General features: G+C 35.7%; 1 protein-coding gene across 1 annotated transcript in view; it reads left to right on the top strand.

The window, feature by feature from the left end:
- Positions 1 to 12,701, top strand: part of LOC115333223 (uncharacterized) — a 39,740-nt gene extending 27,039 nt beyond the window's left edge. The window contains exon 10 of the mRNA NM_001371788.1: positions 12,580 to 12,701. Coding sequence (NP_001358717.1) covers positions 12,580 to 12,604 — 25 coding nt within the window. The 3' untranslated portion in view covers positions 12,605 to 12,701. The remainder of the gene's footprint in view (positions 1 to 12,579) is intronic.
- Positions 12,702 to 12,935: the final 234 nt, after the last annotated feature.

The raw sequence follows: 12,935 nt of genomic DNA, 5'->3' as shown, positions 1-12,935 counted from the left end.
TGTCAAATTACCTAGAGCATCCTAGAGAAATGTTAATGTCTAATGGTAATGAGTGCAGCATTGGACAAGTTAAGGAAGTTGGACGGAAACATTTTCTCTTCAAAAAGCTAGTAAAACACCACCCGTAATTTTCTGACTTGTAAAAGAGGAGCACCTGAAGTTCTTTTCATCTTTGTTTTAAATGACTTTTAAGCTTTGAGTCCTTCAGTACAGTGTCTTGATGATGCCTTAGAGCCCTTTATTTTCTTCGTTCTGCTGATATCTAAGAGGCAATTAGGTTTTCCTCTTTCTCTCCATCTTTGTCTCTTTCCATCCATTATTATTTTACTCAAAAAACAATTCCTTTAGTTAAGAGACAGTAGTTTTAAAAAAATAAAACAAACGAATAACCAACAAACAAAAAAATCACAGCTGTTACTTATTTTCCAAAGGCTGCTTCCACGGCCCTTTTGGTGAACGCTGGAAAAGATGGATGAAAAAATACAGTGCGTGTGTCAGGGATTCTGTTCTTGATAACAAAGCTTTGCCTTCACAAGAGAAATTATGTTTATCCAGCAGCTCTGCATCACTTATGCAGGTGTGCTGGAAGCTTATATTCACGTAATGCTTAATGTGCAGTCAACTGTGTTCAACTTCATAGTTTTAAGAAGCCAATCTTGATTCATGTGAAACAGATTAGTGTCATGCCTTACTTAGTTCAAAGATCTAAGAGCAGAAGTAATATGATCAGATATCAGTGCAATATTAACTGATTGCTTTTCGGATTTTTAAAATTTTTAAAATTTTTTATTTATTTATTTTTTGGTACCGGGAATTGAACTTGGGTCCTTCCACTTGGTGAGGCAGACGGTGGAAGCACTGAGCTAAATCCCTGGCCCTGATTGCTTTTTTTAAAAAAAATTGTTTTCTCTCTCTTCTCTATTTGGAAATTATAACCTGGTCCTATTTTCTAGGCCCATGGATTTTTTTGGTGTGTGTGATAGAAAAGAGAAGAGATCCTTTCCTCTATTCTTCTCTTCCTTCCCTTCTTTGTAAAGACTTGAGGACTTAAAGGGCAATGAGACTGTCTTACCGGGACAAAGGAAGTCAGTAAGACCTTTGGGGCCTGAAGAAAGCTAGGAGGAAGACTCTTTCCAGACTCATAAGAAGAAAGCAGTCTGAGGGTATCGTGGGAAGTAGGAGTAAGTGCATTATGTTGGAGCAATGAATAGGGAGATGGGAAGACCCAGAGAAGTGGCACCTGGAGAAGGAAAGACTTTAGGCACAGAGATTTCCAACTGGCCTTGCAAAAAAGATCTCTATGTATGGCAAAGAGGCCAGAGACCTGGCCTTGTAGGACCACTCTAGGCTCAGAGAGTTAGTGTGTCAGTAGTGGTCACTACAAGTTATTGACCAGGGGCACATCTTACTTTCACTGTACTCGGATCCCAGTACAGCCTAGGAATGGAGGGAGTCCTCACTATGACTAGGATGAAACTCAGGCTTGCTGCCACATTAAGCTGATTAAAAAGCAATAAAAGAGCAATATTTCTTGAACACCTGCGCTTGTGAACTGAGACTCATATCTGCTACACTAGAATTAATTCATGGCTAATCGATTTGAAGGGAAAATATTGATCTTCCACACTAAAGGCAAAGTCTGAGTAAGCCTAGCAAAAAAAGAAAAAAAGAAAAGAAACTATATGTAACTTGTAAGGGAGGGGAAATTATATATATATATATATATATATATATATATATGCAAATATATATGGTTTGGATTTCTATACAACTTGAAGGTGCAAAACCTTAGTCAGGTTTCTTTTAGAGAATATACATATTTTTAAATTCCAGGGGTTTACAAATCATTTTGGCTGAAGTTCTGGCCATGAGTGAAGGGGAACGTCATTAACTTTAATACTTGAGTGTCCTTTTATCTGTATATCCTCCTGATGCAAGTTCTTATCAGTCAGAAGACCTCTGGGCTGTGAATCAGGACTCTGGATTCTAAACCTTGAATTTGGACAGACATTTTACTCCTAAACGTGAAAAATGAGGGCCTTGGTAAAAACTTGTTTGTCAGTTTGAGAGGTTGAGGATGAGGAGATGCTTGTGGGGAATGTGAACTGTGAACACTGGGCTTGCTCAGTGGACCAGAGGTCAGATTTTGGCTTTTACCACTGTCTTAGTCACTTTTTCATCACTGTGCAGTACCCAATACCCACACTGCTACGTTAGAATCTTATAGTAGTTTCCTACTGATTGTCTTCCTTCCAGTCACTCCTTTCTCAATTATCCTGTACTCTATCTACTCTCAGATTTCAACAGCTCAGTTTAATCTGGTCATTTCAGTGCTTGGAAATCTTGGAAATCTCCATATCACACATAGAAGAAGGAAACTGACTTGGCTTGTTGCTTAAGGCGTTTGTAGCAGGGTTCTCTAGAAAAATAGAGCCCATGTATAGATTTATTGCAAGAACTGGGGTGTATGAATGTGGAGGCTGGCAACTCTAAACATTGCAACTGGGCCAGTGTGCTGTCAGTGTTGCCAGTCCAGTCTGAAGATCAGCAGGTCACTATAGAACAAGAAAGGAAGCAGGCTACTATAGAACAATAATCTGTACATTATGTATAATGCCTCATACAATGTAATTGCAATATAAATGGTTGTTATGTACGATAGAACATTGCAGAAGTCCAAAGACAGACTGCTGGAGAATTTGCTCTGCGTTGGGAGAGGCTTGCCTTTTTGCTTGATTTAGGCCTTCTTCTAATTGAAGGAAGCTACCACAATATAGAAGGCAATCTAATTAATTAAAGTCCACTGATTTGAAAAGCATTCTTGCAGAAACATATAGAATAATGTTTGACCAAGTATCTGCATGCTGTGTGTCCCAACCAAATTGTACATAAAAATGATTGCGACTGCTCCTCACTGTCTGACTCCACCATTCTCTAGCCCCTAATGAGTAATCTGCACTCCTGACTTTTTCCATTCCCCAAACTCAGCCTGCACATTTCCACACCTGGAGTGGCCTCTTCTTTTTTTTTTTTTTAAATTTAATTTATTGGTACATTCTAGGTAGACAGTATGGTTACATTCATTACTGGGATCTTGTACCTTTACATGCCAGGTCTTGGTTCTCATTTTGTCCCCTTGTCCCCCCCCTCCCTTTACCCTCCCCTCCCCTCCCCCTTCAAACACTTTAATTCCATTTTTACATTTTCTCATATTTTTTTTCTTTTCCCTTATTCCCCCTTCTCTATCCTTCTCACTGTCCCTACACCTTTGCTCCTTTTCTTCCTATTTGGTAAGTGTCCCATTAGGATCTTGAGTACTATTATAGTTTTTCACACCAGAGATACTATTCGGTATTTGCATATGTGTGACTTATTTATTTCACCTGGAAGTATGTCCTCAAAATGTACCCATTTAACTATGAATGAATCTACTTTCTCATTCTTTATGGCTGAGTAGTATTTCACTTTGTAGAAAAATCATATCTTCTTTATCCAGTTTCCAATTGATGGGCAGATGGGCTGTTTCCAAGGTTTAGCTATTACAAACTGTGCCGCTATAAACATGGGTGCACATATATCATTGTGGTATGATTCTTTCACTTCTTTTGGAAAGATATCCAACAGAGGGATGGCTGGATCAAATGGAACCTCTAATCCCAGCTCTTTGAGGTATCTCCATATTGATTTCCATAGTGGTTGCACCAGTCTGCACTCCCACCATCAATGATGGAGAAGGGTTCCTTTCTCCCCACAAACCCACCAACATTTGTTATTGTGTGATTTCTTGATAGCAGCCATTCTTTGTGGGGTGAGGTAAAATCGCAGAGTTGTTTTCATCTGCATCTCTCGAATGACCAGTGATGTGGAGCATTTTTTCATATATTTACTTGCTGCTTTTATTTCTTTGTCTGAGAAATGTCTATTCATTTCAGATGCCCACTTTAGAATTGGGTCTTTATATTTGGGGGGCGCTGGTTGTTTTGAGTTCTTTATATATTTTAGATAATAGTCCTTTGTCCGAGGAGCAGCTGGTAAAATGTTTTTCCCACATTGTAGATTGTCTCTTAATTCTGTTGATGGTTCCTTTTGCAGTACAGAAGCTTTTTAATAAGATGAGATCCCAGTTGTTAATTCTTTCTGCTAGTTCCTGTGCTATTGAGGATTTGTTCATAAAGTCTTTTCCTATGCCAATGTCTTCCAGAGTTCTGCCTAACTTAACTTCCAGCAAGTTTAGTGTTTTTGTTTTTATGTTTAGATCTTTAATCCACTTGGATTTTAATTTAATACATGGTGACAATTTTAATCTTTTGCAGGTTGAGATCCAGTTTTTCCAACACCATTTATTAAAGAGGCTATCCTTCCTCCAGTGGTGACTGGCAGCTCCTTTGTCAAAGATGAGGTAGCTGAGTGCATGTGGAGTTGTTTTTGTGTCTTCCAATCTGTTCCACTGATCCTCAGGTCTGTTTGTTTGCTAGTACCATTCTGTTTTTATCACAGTAGCTTTGTAGTATAGTTTCAAATTGACACGCTACCATGTGTCTGTTGCCTAGGATGGCTTTTGCTATTCTAGGTCTCTTATGGTTCCAAATGAATTTTTGGATTCTTCTTTCTAGTTCTGTGAAGTATAGTGTTGGGATTTCAATTGGTATTGCATTGAATCTGTATAGCAGTTTTGGTAGTATGGCCATTTTCACTATGTTGATTCTTCCTACCCAGGAGCAGGGGACATCTTTCCATTTTCTTAAATCCTCCTCAATCTCTTTTTTCAGAGTGCTGTAGTTTTCAGTGTAGAGGTCTTTTGCTTCTTTTGTTAGGTTGATTCCCAGATACTTCATTTTTTTTGGATGCTATTGTGAAAGGAATTGTTTCCCTAATTTCTTTCTCAGTGAGTCTGTTATTTGTGTACAAGAAGGCTATTGATATTTGGGTGTTGATCTGGTATCCAGCTACTCTGCCAAAAGTGTCAATTAAGTATAGAAGTCTTCTCGTGGAGTTTTTTGCATCTTCAATGTAGAGTATCATATCACCAGCAAATAATGACAGTTTAATTTCTTCCTTTCCTATCTTTATTGCTTTAATTTCTTTCTCTTGTCTAATTGCTATGGCTAATGTTTCCAGAACTATATCAAAGAGGAGTGATGATAGTGGATATCCTTCTCTTGTTCCTGATTTTAACATGAAGGTTTTCAGTTTTTGGAGTGGCCTCTTCTTAATCTCTTTTGTTATAGTGATGGAAAATTTACTAACATAGCTGCACTGGTTGGATCTAAATATTAATTATAATACAAAAATTGACAGTAACTTTTTTATTACTACTTATTAGTATTTGCTTCATTTCATCAAAAAAGTTCCCAGAAGAAAAAAATTGCTTAAAATAGGCAATTTCTTATCTGAAAAATAAAAACAGAAAGTTCCAAATAAAATTCAAAAGCAAATTTTAAAGTTTACCTACTACAGTGATGTAAATTGGATGCTAAGTAATTGTATTTCTTATTCTGAAAATAGTGTATATTTGCAAGTTTTAAAGTGGATGTTACCAATTTCAAGTTATAAAACGTGAATTCATTTGATTTAAAAACAAAAGGAGGATGACAGTTTCTATATATGAGAATTTTTAGCATTACCACAGAATTTTAACACTGCATTTTGCATATCAGGGAATTTTTGGCAACAAAGAAGACAATGAAAAATATGTTAGGGAATTCATTAAAAATCCAACTACAGTCTAGCATATGTCAAACTCCTTTATTTTATTCTGTAAGTCTGTTAAGATTGGTATGATTGGCATGTTTGTTCTTACAAGGTAATATATGTATTCTATCAAATCCAGCACCTAGCCTCTAGTGGATAGTCATTAAATGGTAGCTATTGTCATTTAAAAATCCCTTTTATGATTAATTGCTAGAAAGTATTTGATTTTTAATTTGTTTGATTTTTAATAATGTTAAGAAAAAGAATTATACAGGGACAAGGGGAAAAATGAGAACCAAGATCTGTCATGTAAGGTACAAGATCCCAATAATGAATGTAACTGTACTGTATACCTAAAGTGTACCAATAAACTCAATTAAAAAAAAGAAAAATAATTATATTTTCTGAAGTTTACCTATTTTATATACAGTTGACCCTCTTTATCTGAGGAAGATTTGTTCCAGGATCCCCGCAAATACTGAAATCCATAGATATTTAAATTTCTTATATAAAATGTCTTGTTATTCATATATAAATTAGGATAATCCTCCTATATCTTTAAAAATAGTTTCTAAATTACTTATAATGCCTCATACAATGTAATTGCAATATAAATTGTTGTTATATTATTTAAACATTAATGATATAGAACAAAGTCTGTACATATTCAGTTATGAATGGAACAGTGGAAGGCCTAACTGCATAGTACCTATTAGCAATAATATAATATTTTACTGTTCTAGTTTGGTTGCTAAACCCACAGATATAGAGTACTAACTATAATGGATAAAAACTCAAAATTTATTGTTTAGTTCAATATTATTCTGGATACTTAACATCTCTATTTCAGGAAATTTACAATCCTAAATAAATGAGCTGTCTTATTTTATAGGTTTTACCATTCTGATTTGCTTCATTTGGAGTTTGGAAGGTGGGGGTAACTAAAGGAAAACAGTTAACAACAAATAATGCAGTAAAGCTCGCAATGCCTGAGGTGTTCCACAGACATTAGGATGCTTCACATAAAATATAGAATATATAAAAATAAAAAAATATTAAAAATAAATTGGCATAGGTGCCATCACCTGTAAAATTTACTCTTTATCCTAGAGTTGAATTTTTATAATCTTAAAATATCACAAGAAAATAGTCTGATTTACATCACATTTAAGAAATAGAAGAGGGGCTGGGGATTTAGCTCAGTGGTGCCGCCACTTGCCTCACAAGCACAAGGTCCCTGAGTTTGATCCCCGGTACAAAAAAAAAAAAAAGAAGAAGAAAAAAGAAAAAGCCAATATTATAAAATTAAGAATTTCATTTCCTTTTTCTCTTTATTAGTACATGTTTGCTGTACATGATGTTTACATTCATCTTGGGGAGTGGGTGCATGTACACAATATAGTTTGTTTCTTAACGTTTTTCTTATTTTTTAGTCAAATGTAATTAATGAATGAATTATATGTCATAAACATGAGCTAAGAGTAATAATAATAATGGGAATGAAAGTGGGAAAAGGGGATTTAGAGGCGGAATATTTCCATTTTCTAAAGAGAATTCTTAGAAAAGCAAAAACTTTCCTGATAAGATATTAGTTATGCTGTGTTTTACCCCTCGAGAGCAGAGTGCTCTGTAGATGAGCATGTGTGGAGCATCTGCACATCACTGGGACCTGCCACTGTGCTGTTGAGGTGAGGTTAACAAAATCATCTCCTCTGTGCTTCTTTCTCTGTCTCTAAAATTTTGCAGTTATTTTATCCATTTAGAGTTGTAAGGATTTATAATAATGTATAGCCAGCCTAAGCCAGAGCCTCACACCCATTAAATATTTCATAATTGGTAGCTCATACAATAATAAGAAAACTAACAATACATGCCTGTGTGATCCCAGAATTTTGCAGAACATGGATTGAGTGAAGGAGCAGTGACACCGGCAGCATAACAAATATTGCTTTTCCTAAAATGATGCTGACTTGAGTATATTTTTCTTATTCATGAACTTGGAAATGAGAATGGAGACTTTACCCTATTTTTAATGGCAAGAGTTTTAAAATATTGGTTCCTGCTTTTCCTAAATAACCTTTACACTATGAAAATAGTGTCATCATGATCAAAATAAGACCTATTTCACTTGTTTTGGTAAGAAAGAGAGCAAAATACTTTAATCACCTACAATAATCATGTCCAAACATGTTTTATAAGCCAATGGGTGTTTTCCTACAATAGTCTGCACTGTGGTTTGAATATGCATTCCAAATCTCATGATGAAATGTGATGGTCATTGTAATAGCATCAAAAGATGGACTAATGATGTTATTGTGGAAGTGGGCTCGTTATTGTGAATGTGAGTTGTAATGGGGCAAACTCTGCCCTCTCTCCTATCTTTCATGTGTGCTTCCCCCACACTAAGCCATGTTGTGCTGCAACAAACAGACTGTCAGCAGGTGTCTGTTTCATGCTGTTGGACTTGCCAGCCTTCAGAGCCATAACCAAATTATCTTCTATTGTTTGTAACTTCTTGTAGCTTATTATAGCAGCAGAAAATGGATTAAGATACCCCTAGAATAATTATTTACTTTTGCCCCAAATCCATGCTTGGTTAATTGTTTACAATTTCTGTCAATCACCATAGACATGTGATAAAATTTCCAAAAAGCTGGTTTGTTCATAATGTAACATATAGGTTGATGTAGAAATTGTGTCTATTTGAGAATAAATGCTGATTCAGATGGTGGATGGCCACATGGTCATGCGTAGAACTGCTTTTTTAAAAAAATCTTTTAGATCTCCTGGTGTCATAATTTATCTTATTTTATTGTAAAAAACCATGGTAACATGATTCTCAATTTTATAAGTGTGTATAAATCTAGTGTAACAATTTAATTTTGGTACTCATCATTTTTGCAGCTTTTTGTGTGGGCAAAAATGAAGTCAACAGAGAATCTTGAGTTAAAAATTTTGTCAGTTTTGGCCCTTAAACTTTGTTTTTTTTTCTAAGAAAAAATAAAAACAAAGAGACAAATAAGCATAGCTATTAGTTAGTTTTAGTCTATGGAAACAAAACAAAACAAAAATCAGTATGTATACTACTCACAATTTACCCAGGAAGGTAAGAGAAGATTTTTACTGTAGTTTGACTATAAAGTCTAGTACATACCATGTTTCACTATGTCAAGACTCCAAGTACTGCTGGGCATTGTGGCACACTCCTAGAATTCAGCACTCAGAAGGTTGAGGCAGGAGGTTGCCATGAGTTCCAGGCCAGCCTGAATTACATAGTAAGATCCTCTCTCAAAAACAAAAACAACAAAAACAAGCAAAACAAAAGAAAAAAGAAACCAATTACTGTCTGTTCTTGACAGGTAGATAAATACCCTTGAGTGAGAATTACAGGGAGTGAGTCATCCTCATCACACCAGAATGGTTAGAGTAGTGGGTTGACATTGACCAAAACTGAATTGGACAATGAAACTCTTGTGGAGAGTACTTCTTAAATGTGAAACCTTTGGTTATTTCTTCCAGAGAAGGCTAAAGGCACTGGTTTGTGCAGTGAATACCACAGGCACAAATCATCTGAAATAAGGCATTGCAGATGCATTTTCAGGGATTGATAGAGATGCTGCATTAATGCATACACTCATCACCATTTTGCACAAGACAGTGAAATATACATTGCTAACAAGGGTCAACATGTTGAAGCTTCATCACCACCTGTTCCTCAGACAAAGGGCTACTATCTAGAATATATAAAGAACTTTAAAAAATCCGACCTCCGAAATTTAAAGACCCAGACCAAAACTGGACGTCTGAAATGAACAGATATTTCTCAGACAAAGAAGTAGAAATAGCAAATGAACATATGAAAAAATGTTCAACATCACTGGTCATTCAAGAAATGCAAATGAAAACTATGCTGAGTTTCTACCTCACTCCAGAAAGAATGGCTGCTATCAAGAAATAACCAATAACATGAAGGGAGGGCAGGGACAAGGGGAAAAATGAGGACCAAGACCTGTCATGTAAAGTTACAAGATCCCAATGATGAATGTAACTGTACTGTATACCTAAAATGCAGCAATAAACTCAATGAGGAAAAAATTACTAAATTTAAATTTAAGAAATCAACCAATAACAAATGCTGGCTAGGGTGTGGGGAAAAAGGAATCCTTCTTCATTGTTGGTGGGAGTGCAGACTGGTTCAACCACTGTGGAAATCAATATGAAGATACCTCAAAAAGCTAAGATTGGAAGTTTCATTTGACCCAGCTATTCCCCTGCTGTGTATCTTCCCAAAAGAATTAGAAGAATCATATCACAGTGATACTCAGCCATAAAAATGAGGAATTAGAGACATTTATACCTAAATGGATGCAAATTGAGCTGATAGTCTTAAGTGATATAAATAGTACACACGTGTAAATACCGAATAGTTTCTCTAGTGTGAGAAACTGAAAGTGTAAATTAGGACTAAAAGGTATAATAGATAATGTGAAATAGGAAGAAAAGGGATAAAGAGCAAGGGGAAACAGGAGGGGTAGGGGAAAGGAAAGAAGGGAATGGAATTAATATGAAAACAATGAAAAATAATGGAAACAAAATCTTTGTAGGGAGGGAGGGGTTGAAAAGAGGGCAGGGGAATGGGGAAAAAATAAGAAAAAATAAGGTTGATTATGTAAAGGTACAAATTTCCAACAATGAAGGTCATTATAACATATACATTAAATGTACAAATAAAATTAATTTAAAATATGACAGTAAGCACCGCATGTATTTTATTTTCTTTTTCTTTTTTTCTCTTAAATTCTTTTATTGGTACACTTTAGGTATACAATACATTTATATTCATCATTGGGAACTTGTACCTTGTATCTTGGTTCTATTTTTCCCCATTCCCCTGACCTCCCTTCAACCCCTCCGCCATTCCCTATTTGCAAAAGCTTTGCTTCCTTTTACTTCTTATCTCATATTTTTTTCCTTTCTCTTCTTTCCTCTCCCCTCTCTTCCAATTTCCCCTACCCCTTAGTACCCTTTCTTCCTATTCCACATTATCAATTCTTCATTTAAATCCTTATTTATACTTTTAATATCACCAAACCATATATTATGTGTATTTGTCTCTCTCTTTTTTAAAATATATGCCCACTCTATAGATTTAGTCTCTGAGGAAGAACCTGCCTAGGATGATCAACCAGCCTTTTTGTCTGGGCCTGCAGTTTTCATGAATTCTAGATTTTCAGTTTTAAAATCAGGCAGGTCCTGGTATTGGAATGTTTTTTAGGTTCTGGGGATCTAACCTAGGGCCTTATGCATGCTAAACAAGTACTCTACTGATGAGATATACCCAAGGCCAGGAAAGTCCTAGGAAAAGTAGGATAAGTTGGTTACCCTAACAGTAACATGAAAAGATATAAAAAACTTGACCAATATGCTTCAAATTGAATAATAGCATAGGAAGTATGGGATCAATTTAATGTTAATTTCTATATAGGAAAGAGTAGTGGTCAGGCTTCCACACAGTCTGTCTCAAGTGCATTTCATCATACCTTGCATGGTATTTTAAACATATAACTAAGAATTTACAGAGCAACTCAGCTACTCACCTTGAATTTTAGCTTGGAGCCAGAGGTATAGCATAGAAACAAAAGCAGTTACTCAGCCCTGCAAGAACTAGGAACATTTTCCTTGATTTATATGAACCTTTTCAGAAGTATTACGATGAATGACCTAAAAGAAAGGAAGGTATCTTAATCTTTTTTCTGCTACTATAACAGAATACTTGAGACTGGATAATTTATAAAGGAAAATGGATTTATTTTGGCTGATCATTCTGGAGGCAACAAAATCCAAGATTAAGTGATCACATCACGTGAGGGCCTTGTGTTGCTTCTTAACATGGAAGAAGTCAGTAGGTGAGTGAACAACATGCAGAAGAGTCAAAATACAAGAAGCAGACTTACTTTTTAACAACCAGCTCTTGAGGGAACTAATATAGTCTCGTGAGAAAGACATTAATCCATTCATGAGAGACCTATCCCCATGATCCAAAAATTTCCCATTAGGTCCCACCTCCTGGTGCAGCTGCACTGAAGAATTAATAAATTTCAGCATATAAACTTTTGGGGGAACACACTTAAACCATAGCAGGGGATATAATCAACTAGGAAAAAATCCTTCCAGCTTTGGGACTGCCTCCTGTCTTGCATAATACCATATTTATAATCTTGAGAAAAAATTAGGAAAAGAATAAAGGATCTGGAGCTAGGAATTTTACTCCCACTCCTTTTTGACTGTGTGACTTTGATCTCCGAGCTTCTGTGGCATCATCTATGTTATAAAGGATCTCTGATCTCAACTACTTCCTTTGTCATCTAATCTCAAACAGTTATGGTCCTTCCCACTAGCACACAGTGCTCTGTGGTGGTTATTTACCCAGTGTTGATTGATTCCTTATTATCTCTCTGAGAAGAGGGGTTATATACCTTTTTAGGTTGGACTGTGCTCCCATAAAGGGTACACATTGCTTTTGGTTCAACCAAGGAATGAAGAGTCTTTTTGAGTATTTCATGAGGTAACATAAATTTAGAATTCATAGAACCTTATTTCCCTATCTCTCTACTCAAACATACCCACATGCCTAAGGTTCCTGACTTCCTTCTGTAGCTGAAGAATCAGATTTAGTTAATAGATACTTTCTAAATATACAAAGAACCTGAAAAATTTGAAAATAAGATTCTATATCTGCATGTTCCTCAATCTACATATTAGGCCAAAATGTCAATTTCCATCTAGTCATTTGGGGGTACTGTAAATCTACCCCTGGGCTTTGGCCAAAGGAATGTGATCAGGAGAACTGGTTTGTTTTTATAACTAATGGTCTCTATTTCTATGCAGGTCTGATCAGAGCAGACTGAACTGATCACCAACAATTTAGAAGGATTACCTGGATTTATGCCAATTTTGAGCCCTATTTCTACATGCTAGACAAGAAATTATGTCTGAGCAGGCAGTGAAATGTGAGTACTGCTGGGCAGTTTATTTCATTTTATCCAATCAACTCAATATTTCAGCTGTATGTGATTTTCTGTCCAAATTATGTAGTTGATTGCTTTATTTAAAAAAAATTTCCTTCTGCATGTCTAGACACATCATTAGAACTTACAAAGAAGATGAGAAAATTTAAGTGACAAGCCTATCTTCACAGCACAAGGCTTTCTGAGGAGGATAAACTTAGAAACTTACTCTTTTAT

The sequence above is a fragment of the Fukomys damarensis genome, unplaced genomic scaffold, assembly GCF_012274545.1.
Source record: "Fukomys damarensis isolate Sample0158 unplaced genomic scaffold, DMR_v1.0_HiC HiC_scaffold_30, whole genome shotgun sequence".
Classification (NCBI taxonomy): Eukaryota; Metazoa; Chordata; class Mammalia; order Rodentia; family Bathyergidae; genus Fukomys; species Fukomys damarensis.
The sequence above is the reverse complement of the archived record's forward strand: the minus strand, read 5'-3'. Positions and strand labels throughout refer to the sequence as shown.